The sequence below is a fragment of the Cherax quadricarinatus genome, chromosome 61, assembly GCF_038502225.1.
Source record: "Cherax quadricarinatus isolate ZL_2023a chromosome 61, ASM3850222v1, whole genome shotgun sequence".
In the NCBI taxonomy this organism is placed as follows: domain Eukaryota; kingdom Metazoa; phylum Arthropoda; class Malacostraca; order Decapoda; family Parastacidae; genus Cherax; species Cherax quadricarinatus.
Window position 1 is genome coordinate 14190672 of NC_091352.1, and position 18252 is coordinate 14208923.

General features: G+C 43.0%; 1 protein-coding gene across 1 annotated transcript in view; it reads right to left on the bottom strand.

Moving 5' to 3' along the window:
- Window positions 1-18252, bottom strand: part of LOC128699334 (high affinity cationic amino acid transporter 1-like) — a 205368-nt gene that overhangs the window by 110434 nt on the left and 76682 nt on the right. Inside the window, exon 2 of the mRNA XM_070098248.1 lies at window positions 18145-18252. This exon is cut by the window's right edge and continues 12 nt beyond it. Within this exon, the coding sequence (XP_069954349.1) occupies window positions 18145-18252 (108 nt within the window). The remainder of the gene's footprint in view (window positions 1-18144) is intronic.

The window sequence follows — 18252 nt, forward strand, 5'->3', positions numbered from 1 at the left end:
GAAGTTTGACCCACCGTCCGTGTGTTATTATTACAGTGGTGGAAGTTTGACACACCGTCCGTGTGTGTTATTACAGTGGTGGAAGTTTGACTCACCGTCCGTGTGTGTTATTATTACAGTGGTGGAAGTTTGACCCACCGTCCGTGTGTTATTATTACAGTGGTGGAAGTTTGACTCACCGTCCGTGTGTGTTATTATTACAGTGGTGGAAGTTTGACTCACCGTCCGTGTGTGTTATTACAGTGGTGGAAGTTTGACTCACCGTCCGTGTGTGTTATTACAGTGGTGGAAGTTTGACTCACCGTCCGTGTGTTTTATTATTACAGTGGTGGAAGTTTGACTCACCGTCCTTGTGTGTTATTATTACAGTGGTGGAAGTTTGACTCACCGTCCGTGTGTTATTATTACAGTGGTGGAAGTTTGACCCACCGTCCGTGTGTTATTATTACAGTGGTGGAAGTTTGACCCACCGTCCGTGTGTTATTATTACAGTGGTGGAAGTTTGACCTACCGTCCGTGTGTTATTATTACAGTGGTGGAAGTTTGACCCACCGTCCGTGTGTTATTATTACAGTGGTGGAAGTTTGACCCACCGTCCGTGTGTTATTATTACAGTGGTGGAAGTTTGACCTACCCTCCGTGTGTTATTATTACAGTGGTGGAAGTTTGACCTACCGTCCGTGTGTTATTATTACAGTGGTGGAAGTTTGACCTACCGTCCGTGTGTTATTATTACAGTGGTTTAAGTTTGACCTACCGTCCGTGTGTTATTATTACAGTGGTGGAAGTTTGACCTACCGTCCGTGTGTTATTATTACAGTGGTGGAAGTTTGACCTACCGTCCGTGTGTTATTATTACAGTGGTGGAAGTTTGACCTACCGTCCGTGTGTTATTATTACAGTGGTGGAAGTTTGACCCACCGTCCGTGTGTTATTATTACAGTGGTGGAAGTTTGACCCACCGTCCGTGTGTTATTATTACAGTGGTGAAAGTTTGACCCACCGTCCGTGTGTATTATTCAGTGTCAAGGGTGGTTGAGACATGACCTTCCGTAATGCTAATCAACAGATAATCTCATTAAATGTATTTGCATAGTGCCTTCAGAGAAGTTATGTGTTTTATATATATATATATATATATATATATATATATATATATATATATATATATATATATATATATATATATATATATATATATATGGTATAGACAAGAGTGTGTGGGGCCTAGTTCCTAGGTCAGGATGAATGACAGGGTGAACAATAAACTAGCTACTTCAGCAACTAAGTATAAGATGGACACAACTGTTCACGGTACACAGTCTAACTGCTGGAGCTGTCATTACTCTCAGGCTTCACCTGTATAATGTACAGACTTTAAATTTCGTCAGTGTGCTGGTGTGCCTTTGATACAATTTTAATGTCTTGAGTGCATAATGTATGATTTCTTGTCACATACTGTAATGTTATTCATTGGAAGGAAGGTTTAGTGAGGGGGTTCTGTATCACATTACTAATTTCACATATTCTAGTTTGTAAATTTCTGAAAATAATGCCAGTATAGCTAACATTATAGATGGGACCATTTAAGACAAGTAAATTTATAAATTATATTCGAAAATAGAGATGGCATTACTGGATCCTTATATCTAAAATAACTGCTACTAGTTAGAGAATTAAAAAATAGTTAGCACCAAGGCAAGGTAATCCAAAGAAAGCTCATCCACCATTGTTCATTTAGTACCCCTTTTACCAGAAATTCACAGACATCACTATTCAGATAATCCCCGCCCTCCTTCAGAGTACATACACAGTACAACCGGATAACCGGTTTCCCTGAACTTTTTTTATCAGGGTTGCCTCGCTCACACTCCAACAGCACGTTAACTGCTTGAAACATCTTGTATCCACTCCGATCTGTGAAGCACGCACACACACACAAAATCGGTCTGACGACACTGGAGGACAGGAGGGTCAGGGGAGACATGATAACAGCATACAAAATACTGCGTGGAATAGACAAGGTGGACAGAGACAGGATGTTCCAGAGATGGGACACAGAAACAAAGGGTCACAGTTGGAGGCTGAAGACTCAGATGAGTCAAATGGATGTTAGGAAGTATTTCTTCAGCTACAGAGTTGTTATGAAGTGGAATAGTCTGGCAAGCGATGTAGTGGAGGCAGGAACCATACATAGTTTTAAGACGAGGTATGATAAAGCTCATGGAGCAGGGAGAGGGAGGACCCAGTAGCGGTCAGTGAAGAGGCAGGGCCAGGAGCTGAGTCTCGACCCCTACAACCACAATTAAGTGAGTACAATTAGGTGAGTACACACACACACACACACACACAAAGGTATCATACACGTACACACTAACTACTGCATCACTGGAGCTCCAGCTCACCTTTAGCATATTAATTACCCAATTATGATTGGCACTTCTAAAGACTCTTAATTACGAAGCGTTTTTCCAGTGCTTTATGGATTAAGCTGATAATTGACTAATTAATCCGGTTAATAGCAAAGAGACATTGTTTATATTATTCGAAAAAAGTAAAGCTTTGGTAAAGAGATAAGACCAGACAATAAAGGCCAGTAAAGCAAAGTAATTAAATAACGCCATGAAATGTAATTACCGAGTGTAGCAAATTATAATTTATGGGAAAATGTAACCTATCTTCAATTGTTTTCCCATGTAATATTTTTCATGCGTAATATTGCCCACTCTAACACACACACACACACACACACACACACACACACACACAAACAAACAAACAAACAAACACACACACACACACACAAACACAAACAAACACACACACACAAACAAACAAACAAACACACACACACACACACACACACACACACACACACACACACACACACACACACACACACACACACACACACACACACACACACACACACACACACACACACACAGGTCTATCATGTTACTCGTTCAGAAATTTACGGTTCACTCGCCCCGACTTCTCAGGTGGCTATTGATTTAGCCTTGTGTGTCCTTGTGTGTGTCCGTGTGTGTGTCCGTGTGTTTCAGAGAGAGAGAGATGTCATTATTCATTTCCTCTTCCTCTAAACTTCTCCTATACAGTGGTCGCTCATTTTGCAGAGAGCAGAACAGAGGTGTTTACTTCTCTCTTACCACCATCCTTCTCTTCCCCGTCTCGTGAGGGCGCAGGGTCATCCCTCTGTTCATCCCTCTTCCAGTTTTTAGTGACTCCCATCCAGTGGCTTTATCAATACAAATTCCAGGACATAACTTGAAGACAGTAGAACTATGTACAGAAGATGGGGTAATCAGTCCCTCAACCTTGGAGTAGGTGCGAAGAGCACCTAATCTTTTCAACATATCACTACAAACTGGCATGGTGCCAGATAAGTGGAAAATGGCAAATGTGATACCTATTTTCAAAGCAGGTGACAGGTCCTTAGCTTCGAACTATAGACCAATAAGCCTAACCTCCATAGTGGGAAAATTTATGGAATCAATAATTGCCGAGGCAGTTCGTAGCCACCTTGAAAAGCATAAATTAATCAACGAATCTCAGCATGGTTTTACAAAGGGGCGTTCCTGCCTTACGAATTTTTTAACTTTTTTCACTAAGGTATTTGAGGAGGTAGATCATGGTAATGAATATGATATTGTGTATATGGACTTCAGTAAGGCTTTTGACAGGGTCCCACATCAGAGACTATTGAGGAAAATTAAGGCACATGGAATAGGAGGAGAAATTTTTTCCTGGATAGAGGCATGGTTGACAAATAGGCAGCAGAGAGTTTGCATAAATGGGGAGAAATCAGAGTGGGGAAGTGTCACGAGCGGTGTTCCACAGGGGTCAGTGTTGGGCCCCCTGCTGTTCACAATATACATAAACGACATAGATGAGGGCATAAAGAGCGACATCAGCAAGTTTGCCGATGACACCAAAATAGGCCGTCGAATTCATTCTGACGAGGACATTAGAGCACTCCAGGAAGATTTGAATAGACTGATGCAGTGGTCGGAGAAGTGGCAGATGCAGTTTAATATAGACAAATGCAAAGTTCTAAATGTTGGACAGGACAATAGCCATGCCACATATAAACTAAATAATGTAGATCTTAATATTACGGATTGCGAAAAAGATTTAGGAGTTCTGGTTAGCAGTAATCTGAAACCAAGACTACAGTGCATAAGTGTTCGCAATAAAGCTAATAGAATCCTTGGCTTCATATCAAGAAGCATAAATAATAGGAGTCCTCAGGTTGTTCTTCAACTCTATACATCCTTGGTTAGGCCTCATTTAGATTATGCTGCACAGTTTTGGTCACCGTATTACAGAATGGATATAAATGCTCTGGAAAATGTACAAAGGAGGATGACAAAGTTGATCCCATGTATCAGAAACCTTCCCTATGAGGATAGACTATGGGCCCTGAATGTGCACTCTCTCGAAAGACGTAGACTTAGGGGGGATATGATTGAGGTGTATAAATGGAAGACAGGAATAAATAAAGGGGATGTAAATAGTGTGCTGAAAATATCTAGCCTAGACAGGACTCGCAGCAATGGTTTTAAGTTGGAAAAATTCAGATTCAGGAAGGATATAGGAAAGTACTGGTTTGGTAATAGAGTTGTGGATGAGTGGAACAAACTCCCGAGTACAGTTATAGAGGCCAGAACGTTGTGTAGCTTTAAAAATAGGTTGGATAAATATAAGAGTGGGTGTGGGTGGGTGTGAGTTGGACCTGATAGCTTGTGCTACCAGGTCGGTTGCCGTGTTCCTCCCTTAAGTCAATGTGACCTGACCTGACTAGGTTGGGTGCATTGGCTTAAGCCGGTAGGAGACTTGGACCTGCCTCGCATGGGCCAGTAGGCCTTCTTCAGTGTTCCTTCGTTTTTATGTTCTTATGTTCTTAAAACTGAACTTACATGCAACACTCCGAATATAAATCTTAACTTCGGTTCTGTTAATACCTGTCTCTCTTATTAATAGTAGCAGCAGTAGTAATTAGCAGGAGCAGTAGCTGCTGAAATTACAGCTGCTCGGGTGCTTGTGGCTTGGTTGGTAGCCTCAGCTCACACACGGAGGGTCAGTGATCGATTCCCATCACGGGTGAAAGTTTGAGCATTTTTCCTTACACCTGCTGTCCCTGTTCACCTAAAAGTTAGTAGGTACCAAGGTGTTAGGTGACTGTTATAGGTGGCATCCTGGGAGACAAGATTAACCTAAGTTTTCTGAAATACACTGCATAACCAGGAGCTTTCTTTATGATAATAATAATAATAATAATAATAATAATAATAATAATAATAATAATAATAATATTATTATTATTATTATTATTATTATTATTATTTGTTATTATTATTACTGTCATTATTATTATTGATATTATAGAATGTAGCAGCAGAGGAAGGTTGGTGAGAGTCAGGTGTGAGGCATCTTGAAGCATAAGGACGGGATCGTTGTTGTTTCATTGTTCGCAAGACTCAAAAACAATAGATAATTTTAAGATTATCACTTCTCAAGTGACATGTGATGGTGTCGTGAACAAGGTCTTGACATGAACGTCATGTGTTAATGGCGAGGTACTATCTGAATAAGAAATGGTTATAATTATATAACCATGGTGGATCTAAGTTCAGGTTAGTCTTGAGGTTCAGTTTGGTAGCCACTGTAACTGTGGATTTCCTATACGGGTATAAAGATGGGTTCAGATGGTGTTAGATCTCAGTGTCACGGTGCAGATGGGAACTGGATAATCTAATGGTGGCTCTTAATTTTGGCTAGTAGCGGGTTGCTTCTGACTGCGAACTGCTGATGGTCACGAAATGAACCGAAAGAGCACAAAACGATGTCCCGCAGCTCGATTGCTAGCGCAATCTTTCTTTTTTGTCGTGGTTCAATCCCCGGTAGGGGTGGAAACATTAGGACGTGTTTCCTTAAGACACCTGCTGTCCATGTTCACCAAGCAGTAGTCGACTGGTGTGGGTCGCATCCTGGGGACAAAATTAACTTAATTTGCCCGAAATGCCCTGCATAACCAAGGGCTTTCTATATAGTATGTCACTGCTGTCAGCTAAGGTCTGTGTACGTTGTATCTTGTACTTGTAGAAATTAAGATTATTATTATTATTCACCTCTGCTCCCTCCCTACTTCCTCACCACTGCTTCCTCCCTTCTCCCTCATTACTCCTCCCTCCCTGTTCCCACTCCCTCCTTCCCTCCATGCCCCATCAATCTCCCTGGACCACCCGCCGCTCCCACAGCTCTAGTTTTTACCAATGTTGTGTTGGGATTAGTGGTGAGCCTTCCCCCTCCCCCCCTCCCCCTTCCATCACCTGACCACCTCCCCCTCCCGGCCTACCACCCTGCTAATGACTTGAGAGTTCTCTCCTCTAGTTTATGTTGTTTATGTGATGGTGCTCTGTGATGATGTTGATATGATGGTGTTATGTGATGGTTTTGTGTTTTTATGCGGTGGTATTATATGATGATGTTATGGTATTACAAAGAACAAAAAGGCACAATACCGTAACTGGAACAATACCTGGAGTTTACCTGGAGAGAGTTTCGGGGGTCAACGCCCCCGCGGCCCGGTCTGTGACCAGGCCTCCTGGTGGATCAGCGCCTGATCAACCAGGCTGTTGCTGCTGGCTGCACGCAAACCAACGTACGAGCCACAGCCCGGCTGATCCGGAACTGACTTTAGGTGCTTGTCCAGTGCCAGCTTGAAGACTGCCAGGGGTCTGTTGGTAATCCCCCTTATGTGTGCTGGGAGGCAGTTGAACAGTCTCGGGCCCCTGACACTTATTGTATGGTCTCTTAACGTGCTAGTGACACCCCTGCTTTTCATTGGGGGGATGGTGCATCGTCTGCCAAGTCTTTTGCTTTCGTAGTGAGTGATTTTCGTGTGCAAGTTCGGTACTAGTCCCTCTAGGATTTTCCAGGTGTATATAATCATGTATCTCTCCCTCCTGCGTTCCAGGGAATACAGGTTTAGAAACCTCAAGCGCTCCCAGTAATTGAGGTGTTTTATCTCCGTTATGCGCGCCGTGAAAGTTCTCTGTACATTTTCTAGGTCGGCAATTTCACCTGCCTTGAAAGGTGCTGTTAGAGTGCAGCAATATTCCAGTCTAGATAGAACAAGTGACCTGAAGAGTGTCATCATGGGCTTGGCCTCCCTAGTTTTGAAGGTTCTCATTATCCATCCTGTCATTTTTCTAGCAGATGCGATTGATACAATGTTATGGTCCTTGAAGGTGAGATCCTCCGACATAATCACTCCCAGGTCTTTGACGTTGGTGTTTCGCTCTATTTTGTGGCCAGAATTTGTTTTGTACTCTGATAAAGATTTAATTTCCTCATGTTTACCATATCTGAGTAATTGAAATTTCTCATCGTTGAACTTCATATTGTTTTCTGCAGCCCACTGAAAGATTTGGTTGATGTCCGCCTGGAGCCTTGCAGTGTCTGCAATGGAAGACACTGTCATGCAGATTCGGGTGTCATCTGCAAAGGAAGACACGGTGCTGTGGCTGACATCCTTGTCTATGTCGGATATGAGGATGAGGAACAAGATGGGAGCTAGTACTGTGCCTTGTGGAACAGAGCTTTTCACCGTAGCTGCCTCGGACTTTACTCTGTTGACGACTACTCTCTGTGTTCTGTTAGTGAGGAAATTATAGATCCATCGACCGACTTTTCCTGTTATTCCTTTAGCGCGCATTTTGTGCGCTATTACGCCATGGTCACACTTGTCGAAGGCTTTTGCAAAGTCTGTATATATTACATCTGCATTCTTTTTGTCTTCTAGTGCATTTAGGACCTTGTCGTAGTGATCCAGTAGTTGAGACAGACAGGAGCGACCTGTTCTAAACCCATGTTGCCCTGGGTTGTGTAACTGATGGGTTTCTAGATGGGTGGTGATCTTGCTTCTTAGGACCCTTTCAAAGATTTTTATGATATGGGATGTTAGTGCTATTGGTCTGTAGTTCTTTGCTGTTGCTTTACTGCCCCCTTTGTGGAGTGGGGCTATGTCTGTTGTTTTTAGTAACTGAGGGACGACCCCCGTGTCCATGCTCCCTCTCCATAGGATGGAAAAGGCTCGTGATAGGGGCTTCTTGCAGTTCTTGATGAACACAGAGTTCCATGAGTCTGGCCCTGGGGCAGAGTGCATGGGCATGTCATTTATCGCCTGTTCGAAGTCATTTGGCGTCAGGATAACATCGGATAGGCTTGTGTTAATCAAATTTTGTGGCTCTCTCATAAAAAATTCATTTTGATCTTCGACTCTCAGTCTCGTTAGCAGCTTGCTAAAAACTGAGTCATATTGGGACTTGAGTAGCTCACTCATTTCCTTGCTGTCATCTGTGTAGGACCCATCTTGTTTAAGTAGGGGCCCAATACTGGGCGTTGTTCTCGATTTTGATTTGGCATAGGAGAAGAAATACTTTGGGTTTCTTTCGATTTCATTTATAGCTTTTAGTTCTTCCCGCGATTCCTGACTCCTAAAGGATTCTTTTAGCTTAAGTTCGATGCTTGCTATTTCTCTGACCAGTGTCTCCCTGCGCATTTCAGATATATTGACCTCTTTTAGCCGCTCTGTTATTCTTTTCCGTCGCCTGTAAAGGGAGCGCCTGTCTCTTTCTATTTTACATCTACTCCTCCTTTTTCTTAGAGGAATAAGCCTTGTGCATACATCGAGTGCCACCGAGTTAATCTGTTCTAGGCATAAGTTTGGGTCTGTGTTGCTTAGTATATCTTCCCAGCTTATATCGGTTAGGACTTGGTTTACTTGGTCCCACTTTATGTTTTTGTTATTGAAGTTGAATTTGGTGAATGCTCCCTCGTGACTAGTCTCATTTTGTCGGTCTGGGGCTCCACGCATACATGTCTGAACCTCAATTATGTTGTGATCTGAGTATATTGTTTTTGATATGGTGACATTTCTTATCAGATCATCATTGTTAGTGAATATGAGGTCTAGTGTATTCTCCAGTCTAGTAGGCTCTATTATTTGCTGGTTTAAATTGAATTTTGTGCAGAGATTTAAAAGCTCGTGTGAGTGTGAGTTTTCATCAGAGCTGCCTCCTGGTGTTATTACTGCAACAATATTATTTGCTATATTCCTCCATTTTAGGTGCCTTAAGTTGAAATCCCCCAGGAGCAAGATGTTGGGTGCAGGAGCTGGAAGATTTTCCAGACAGTGGTCAATTTTTAACAGCTGTTCCTGGAATTGCTGGGATGTTGCATCCGGAGGCTTGTAGACTACCACAATGACTAGGTTTTGGTTCTCGACCTTTACTGCTAAAACTTCCACTACGTCATTTGAGGCATTAAGCAGTTCTGTGCAAACAAGTAGGACCTGCGGTCCTACCTGCCTAAGCTCTTGGGAGTTAGCGTGGGCTGTTACCAAGCACCATGGCTTGTTGTAGTGTTTTAGAATCTCAGGTTCAAGTGTTGAAGAAGGAGATTCTACTTCTTCAGGAGGTAAATAGGAGACTGAAGCTTCGCATAGATGAGTTTGGGAGCGAGTGTGAGAAGGATTTAGCTGGTAAGGAAGGAATGGTCGCCAGCAGTGATAGTGGCAGCCGCTTTAAGTGGCAAGTGGTTCACAGTTCAGGAAGAAGGAAGATGAGGAGAGTAATAGAGAAGATGTGAAGGTAGGAAATCGATTCTCTGTTCTCCAAGACGAGTGTACTTCAGTGGTTAGTGAGGTTGAAGGTACCACTGATTCCCCTGCTAATCAAGGTAAGAATATTTTAATAGTAGGCGATTCTCAGGTAAGATATATGGACCGTGCATTTTGTAACAGAGACAGAAAGGTCAGACAGAGAGTGTGTCTTCCTGGAGCTGGTGTTGGTGACATAGTCAGCAGGTTGGATAATATTATGGCAGGTAATGGGATCAAGCCCATTATCTGTATTAGTGCTGGGGGTAATGACATTGGGAAGGGCAGGAGAGAGGAGCTGCTAGATAAGTACAGGTCAGCCATAGAAGTAGTTAGGTCTAAGGGAGGGATCCCAGTCATATGTAGCATCTTGCCTAGAAGGGGAGTGGGCAATGAATGGATGTCTAGGGTAATTGGTATAAATTGCTGGCTAGACAGGTACTGCAAGGAACTTGCAATCCCATTCATTGATAACTGGGACCTATTCTTTGACAAACGTAAATGTATGCAAGGGATGGGGTTCATCTCTCTGGGGATGGAGTGGTTGCATTTGCCAATTCAATTGAGAGGGTAATTGATGAATTGTCTAGGAATTTAAACTGATAGATTATAGAGGTATGGGTGTTTGTGGGAAACAATCAGGCTGCAGCATTACGGTTAAAAACAGCAGTTATTACCGGGATACCTCAGTGATATGTTTAAAAGACAATATTCAAAATAAAGTTGCTAGTAATGGCATATCAATTGATCAACAAACAAAGAGGGATAGTAGAGGGCAACGAGTGACTAGCTCCCTTAAAGTTTACTATACAAATAGTAGGAGTCTAAGAAATAAGATAGATGAGCTAAGATTACTTGCAAGTGTAGGTAATATAGATATTATTGGTATAACAGAGACCTGGTTCAACCTGAAAGATAGAGAAATGCCTTCTGAATGCAACATACAGGGTTATAAACTATTCCACACTGACAGGGTCAACAGGAAGGGTGGTGGGTGGAGATGTATGTCAGAGAAAATTTAAATTGTTGTCTTAAACATGATATAAGATTAGAGACATCGAACACAGAATCTGTTTGGCTACATTTTCTCGAGGGACATGACAAATTAATTTTGGGTGTGATTTATGGGCCCCCAAACCTTGATAGGGAGGGCAGTAAGCGTTATGGGACGAAATTCATAAGGCATCTAGATATGAAAATGTTGTTATAATGGGAGATTTTAACTTTAGACAAATTGATTGGAACAATATGAGAGGAAATCTTGAGTCTAGTGACTTTCTTGATACGGTTCAGGATTGCTTTTTAGAACAGGTTGTGACAGAACCAACTAGAGGAAACAATCTGCTTGACTTGGTTCTTACCAACAAAGATTCACTAATTAATAATCTTGAGGTTAATGATGAGCTTGGGGAAAGTGATCACAAACCACTTAGTTTTAATATATCATGGAATTACCCAGATAACTGCAATCAAATCTCTGTCCCAGATTTTCGCTTGGCCGACTTCATGGGACTGAAAAATTACCTGGGTGGGCTATATTGGGATGTCCTGACTATGGGTCAGGTAGGTGATCTTGGTTGCCAATATGACGTTTTTCAGAGCATAGTTCTAGCTGCCCAGACAACTTTTGTTCCGAGTAGGGAAATTAGATCTATCAAAAATGATCCCAAATGGATGAACAATAGATTAAAACATCTCATTGGTCAAAAGAGAGGCATATATAGGCGTATCAAAAGAGGGGATGGGCAGTTAAGAAATCAATATATTCAATTAAAGAGAGAAATAAAGAAAGGAATAAGAAAATCAAAAAGGAATTATGAGGCTAAGGTCACAAGGGATTCAAAGATTAACCCTAAAGGATTCTTTCAGGTATACAGAAGTAAGATTAGGGACAAGATTGGCGCACTTAAGAGTAACTCTGGTCAGATCACTGACAGTGATAAGGATATGTGTGAAATTCTAAATACCTACTTCCTCTCAGTTTGCACCCAGGAAAATACTTGCGATATTCCTGAAATAATAGATTATGTAGAACAGGATGATAATAAACTATGTACGATTGCGGTAACTAGTGACATGGTCCTCAGACAAACAGAGAAACTAAAACCTAACAAATCCCCAGGCCCTGATGAACTGTTTGCAAGGGTGTTAAAGGACTGTAAAGAGGAACTTAGCATACCTTTGGCTAATCTTTTTAACATATCACTACAAACTGGCATAGTGCCTGATAAGTGGAAAATGGCAAATGTAATACCTATTTACAAGGCAGGTGACAGGTCCTTGGCTTCGAACTATAGACCAGTAAGCCTTACCTCCATAGTGGGAAAATTTATGGAATCAGTAATTGCCGAAGCAATTCGAAGCCATCTTGACAGGCACTGATTGATTAATGAATCTCAACACGGTTTTACAAATGGGCGTTCCTGTCTTACGAATTTACTTACTTTTTTCACTAAGGTGTTTGAGGAAGTAGATCGTGGTAATGAATATGATATTGTGTATATGGACTTCAGTAAGGCTTTCGTCAGAGTTCCACACCAGAGGCTATTGAGGAAACTTAAGGCACACGGAATAGGAGGAGAATTTTTTTCCTGGGTAGAGGCATGGTTGACAAATAGACAGCAGAGAGTTTGCATAAATGGGGAGAAATCAGAATGGGGGCACGTCACAAGCGGTGTTCCTCAGGGGTCAGTGTTGGGTCCGTTGTTGTTCACAATTTACATAAACGACATAGATGAGGGAATAAATAGCGACATAAGCAAATTTGCTGATGACACCAAAATCCGTCCGATTCATTCTAATGAGGACACTAGAGCACTCCAGGATGATTTGAATATACTGATGCAATGGTCGGAGAAGTGGCAGATGCAGCTTAATAGTGACAAATGCAAAGTTCTAAATGTTGGACAGGTAAATAACCATGCCACATATAAACTAAATAATGTAGATCTTAATACTACTAATTGCGAAAAGGATTTAGGAGTTCTGGTTAGCAGTAATTTAAAACCAAGACAACAGTGCATTAGTGTTCGCAATAAAGCTAACAGAATTCTTGGCTTCATATCTAGAAGTATAAATAATAGAAGTCCTCAGGTTGTTCTTCAACTCTATATATCCTTGGTTAGGCCTCATTTAGACTATGCTGCACAGTTCTGGTCACCGTTTTACAGAATGGATATAAATGCTCTGGAAAACGTACAGAGGAGGATGACAAAGATGATCCCATGTATCAGAAATCTTCCCTATGAGGATAGACTGAGGGCCCTGAATCTGCACTCTCTCGGAAGGCGTAGAATTAGGGGGGATATGATCGAGGTGTATAAATGGAAAACAGGAATAAATAAAGGGAATGTAAATAGCGTGCTGAAAATTTCCAGCCAAGACAGGACTCGCAGCAATGGTTTCAAGTTGGAAAAATTCAGATTCAGAAAGGATATAGGAAAGCACTGGTTTGGTAATAGAGTTGTGGATGAGTGGAACAAACTCCCGAGTACAGTTATTCAGGCTAAAACGTTGTGTAGTTTTAAAAATAGGTTAGATAAATACATGAGTGGGTGTGGGTGGGTGTGAGTTGGACCTGACTAGCTTGTGCTGCTGGGTCTGGTGCTGTGCTCCATCCTTGAGTGGAGGTGACCAGACTGGGTGGGTCACTTTGTTCTAATCCGGGGGAAGACATGGACCTGCTCCGCATGGGTCAGTAGGCCTGCTGCAGTGTTCCTTCTTTCTTATGTTCTTATAACCCTCACATAGGAGAGAGGAGCTTATGACGATGTTTCGGTCCCACTTGGACCATTTACAGTCACACTGCATCTTTGAAAATGGCCCAAGTCGGACCGAAACGTTGTCGTAAGCTCCACTCTCTTATGTGCCCGTTATTTATGTATTATAGTATTATGTGATGTTGTTTATGTGATGAGGTTATGTGAAGGAATTATATGATGTTTATGTGATGAGGTTATGTGAAGGTGTTATGTGATGTTTATGCGATGGTGCTGCTTATGTGATGATATCATCATTGACAGGTATTCACAAAATTAATGATAACAAAGTATCACCGGGCAACAAGAATGGGAGACAGAGATAATAATAAGATATATTTGTTAATACCAGGTGAGAGATGAGAGTTAATTAGGTGAGTGCTTCCCGTGGTAGCCATCCTTCACGATATTACTGACATTCTCTAATTGCTTTCTGATTTATGGCGAGTAAATTGGCTGAGGCGTTTATTATGACGTGTAGGATTAACGTGTGGAGGCGAGGAGATGATGTCGTAATGGAGGAGCTATTGACTCCATTCCTGGAGGGTTCTGGAGAGAGGGAAGGTCGCTTGCTTAATCCCTGGAGGGAGGCAAGGTTGCTGGTTCCATTCCTGGAGGGAGGGAAGGTTGCTGGTTACATCCCTGGAGGGAGGGAAGGTCGCTGGTTCCATCCCTGGGAGGTTCTGGTGAGAGAGAAGGTCGCTGACTGCATCCCTGGATGTTCTGGGGGGAGGAACGGTCGCTGGTTCCATTCCTGGGAGGTTCTGGTGGGGGAAGGGATCGCCGACTTCATCCCTGGGAAGTTATGGTGGGAGGGAAGGTCGCTGATTCCATCCCTGGGAGGTTCTGGAGAGAGGGAAGGCCACCGACTCCCACCGTAGTCATGAAGAATTTGAAGCACAGGCAAAGCAAGCAAGCAAGCAAGCAAGTGCAGGTAAGATCCCAATGGGATGAGCGGGGAAGACGGGACAGACGAAGAATAGCGCTGGAGAGGAGTGTTCTTAGTCGTAGAAATAGAGCCAGGGCTTGACCCAGAAGCTAAGGCGATCGTGGGACAGACTTGGAGAAAAAACGGGAAGAGAGCAAGCTGTGTATGGAACTGAACTTCTCCAGGCTGAGGGACCGACAACCCCAAATTCCACGACTCCAAGGGCGATGGACCGACCACACCGTCCCCACACCTCCACTGCTCCCGCCTACCTTCTGTACTGAAGAAGCCCACTGTGTAGGCGAAACGCCCCGGAACAAAGTCGCCCATCTGCCGCCTGTGTCTTACCTACCAGTCTCGTGGTAGGTGAGGTCTTTGAGTCTCGAGAGCTGGAAGTTTCCAGGTCGCAGGAGAGGGCAGCAGACATGTGGGAGGTTATTTTAGTAGTTGAGGAGGCAGGTTTGCAGTGGAGCCATTTGCAAACTTCTTGAAGCTGCTCCTGGAGAGGTGGTATAGCGTTGTCTTGTTGGAAAAAAGTGAAACGAAGAGGCTTGATGAACTCAAGAACTTGCGTGAGTGTGAAGTGAAGAGGTGATTCGCAGGTATACTTGACTGTTCCATCACCGAGGCCTTTGTATAGTTCAGAGCAGGTCATGGTGTCAGCGTTCGAGGGAGAGGTGTAGAAAGTAAGGTTTTCCCAAGAGGGTGTGCTGGAGTCGTCGCTATCTGCTTCGTCGGGGGATTCGTCAGGAAATTCTTGTTCAATTGTTTCTACAGTGATTGTGTCAAGAGGAGGCTGGGAGTCTAGAGTATTTGCGGTCTGGCTGGTTGTTGGTGGTTGTTGAGAGGTGGCAGTGGTCACTGGGCGTGGTTCAGGAGTGTTTTTTGGGGCAGAGTTAGGATTTGGGCCTGAAGTTGATGTGAAGTTAGCGATGTTTGGGATAATCTTGAGGAAGTCCTGTGATGTTGGCGAGTCAGGAAAGTTGAATGACGGCATGTTGTTAAGACGGAATAGTTCGTTAATTGTAGTGTTGAATGTGCCTGGGTTTGCTGCATTTGCAAGGTGTGCATACATCATGCAGTACAACACCTTAGAGGGAGCAGCGTCAGGGAGTGCAGAAAGGGAATTGCTGGATAGAGATGACTGCTGTGTGGCTTGTAGAATTCTGTTGGTGTCCGACTGGAGTTTTGAAATGGCGGTATATGTCGGCGATTTGGGACTATTCTTCTTGGTTTCTTCTTTAATTTTTTTCGACATTACTTCTTTTCGTAGTGGGCATTTAGCTGCAAGGGTATGATGAGTACCCTTGCAGTTAAGACATGTTGGAGTGGCATTGGTGGTGGTGCAGGCTTTGCAGTTATGACCTTCTTTTCCACAGGTAGAACAGAACTTTTTGTCTTTAATGGGACAGTCCTTTGTTGAATGTTGATAAGAGTAACAGTTCCAACAGGGAGAGACATGGGCAAAACGTTCAGGTTCAATGTGGCGTGGATGTATGTGGTAATATGAGATAGCTAGTCCATTAGCGAGTGCTTGGGTAGCCATATCTATGTTTGAAAAGGTGATTTTGATCATAGATGAGGCATTGGGAATTCGTGTGATGGTGTCTACAGAGGCCCAGGTGTTTTGGTCTTCGATAGAGGTCTTCAGTTCATCCGTTGGAATAGATGTGATTATCTTATCCAATTGTTTAACAAAAACTGAACGTTTCGTCAGCAAGGAGGGAGACGGTGATATGTGATGAATGGTTTTGAAAACCGACAAGTTGAAGAATTGAGACACTTACGTAATACATGGGAATCTTTATTGAAGAAACGTTTCGCCACACAGTGGCTTCATCAGTCCAATACAAAGTAGAAGTGGGTAAGGAGAGTAGAAGTTTGAGGTAATCAGTCCCTCAACCTGGAATCAATGTGTTCAGTCCATCACTCTTGTAGGAAGTGCAGCATAGGGCCAGAGAGGTGGCTTAAATACTGCGGTGAGATGAGTTGAAGCAGGGGGAGGCGGGATCACAGTGGGACCTGCCACTAGTGTAAGTAGGTCGTCGTCCAACTTGTCGGTTTTCAAAACCATTCATCACATCTGTCAGACACTGCAACATCATGGGATCTTGGTACAAAGACTTCAACGCTTGCCCAACCTTTGGACGACGACCTACTTACACTAGTGGCAGGTCCCACTGTGATCCCGCCTCCTCCTGCTTCAACTCATCTCACCGCAGTATTTAAGCCACCTCTCTGGCCCTATGCTGCACTTCCTACAAGAGTGATGGACTGAACACATCGATTCCAGGTTGAGGGACTGATTACCTCAAACTTCTACTCTCCTTACCCACTTCTACTTTGTATTGGACTGATGAAGCCACTGTGTGGCGAAACGTTTCTTCAGTAAAGATTCCCATGTGTTACATAAGTGTCTCAATTCTTCAGACGGTGATATGATGAATTGTCGGTCCCGTAATGTGTTCATTGCAGTGTCGTCCATAAGTTTAGCTGCTTCATTGTCGTCGGTACAGACGACAATAAAGGAATCCTTGAGTGAGTGGATCGCTGTGAATTTGAGATGTAGGCAGGTCCTCATCGCGGCAGCAAGTAATAGTTTAGTGGAATCATTTATAACACCACTGGCTGGTTTGATTTTAACACGATGTGCGAACATTGTCGAACAGGTAGAGGTTACCCTCCCCAACGGGAATCGTAGGGAGACTGGTTGCACAGGCAGGAAGATTGGCGCTTATATACTGGCTCATCCCTTGGGTATGACCTACTTGCACTGAGGAATCCCGCCTACCAGTGATAATGCCTTCGTCTGCTGCACGCCCCTCACCTGACGCCAGTATATAAGCGCCAATCTTCCTACCTGTGCTTCACATTCTTCAAGACTACGGTGTTCTTCACCAACTCCAAAGCTGAGGGACTGATTACCTTTTATTTTGTATAAAGTTCTACAATCTTCGCATTATGTCCTCGTATTGATAAAGCCACTGGGTGGCGAAACGTCTGCAAATAAAGATCCCCAGAATGTTGCAAATGTGTCTAATTCATTAAATACAAGCATGTGGGGGAAACAGAAAGGCTGCAGCAATGGGTACGAAGGAATAAAAAATTGCCAAGATGCCTCAGGAAAAACTTCGAGAAATATGAGTGTCCCTCATAAACTTAATAGTGAAAAAATAAGAATTAATCAATAAAGAGAACAAGTGATGGAAGACAAACTCTCTTAATGGCTACTTTAATAATAGTAGGAGTGCTAGAGTAAGATAAGACGAGATAAGATTAACTGATATGTGTCAGAAATATGAAAAATATTACAAGATCTGAGACCAAATAAAGATACCCAGGTGTTGTACCTGTGTCTAACTCATTAATAAGAAGTAGTAGCTAGGTGGTAAAGTTAGCTCACCTGTTACAATAAACGGTAGCTATTAAAGGTAGCTCACCTGTTACAATAAACGGTAGCTATTAAAGGTAGCTCACCTGTTACAATAAACGGTAGCTATTAAAGGTAGCTCACCTGTTACAATAAACGGTAGCTATTAAAGGTAGCTCACCTGTTACAATAAACGGTAGCTATTAAAGGTAGCTCACCTGTTACAATAAACGGTAGCTATTAAAGGTAACTCACCTGTTACAATAAACGGTAGCTATTAAAGGTAGCTCACCTGTTACAATAAACGGTAGCTATTAAAGGTAGCTCACCTGTTACAATAAACGGTAGCTATTAAAGCTAGTCCACCCGTTACAATAAACGGTAGTTATTAAAGCTAGCTCACCTGTCACAAGGGCAGAGACGGTAGCTAGGAGCACAGACAGGACCACGGAGGGCCCCGCCCATTCAGCAGCTACCACGCCCACGTACATGTAGCCGCCCACGCCCACCA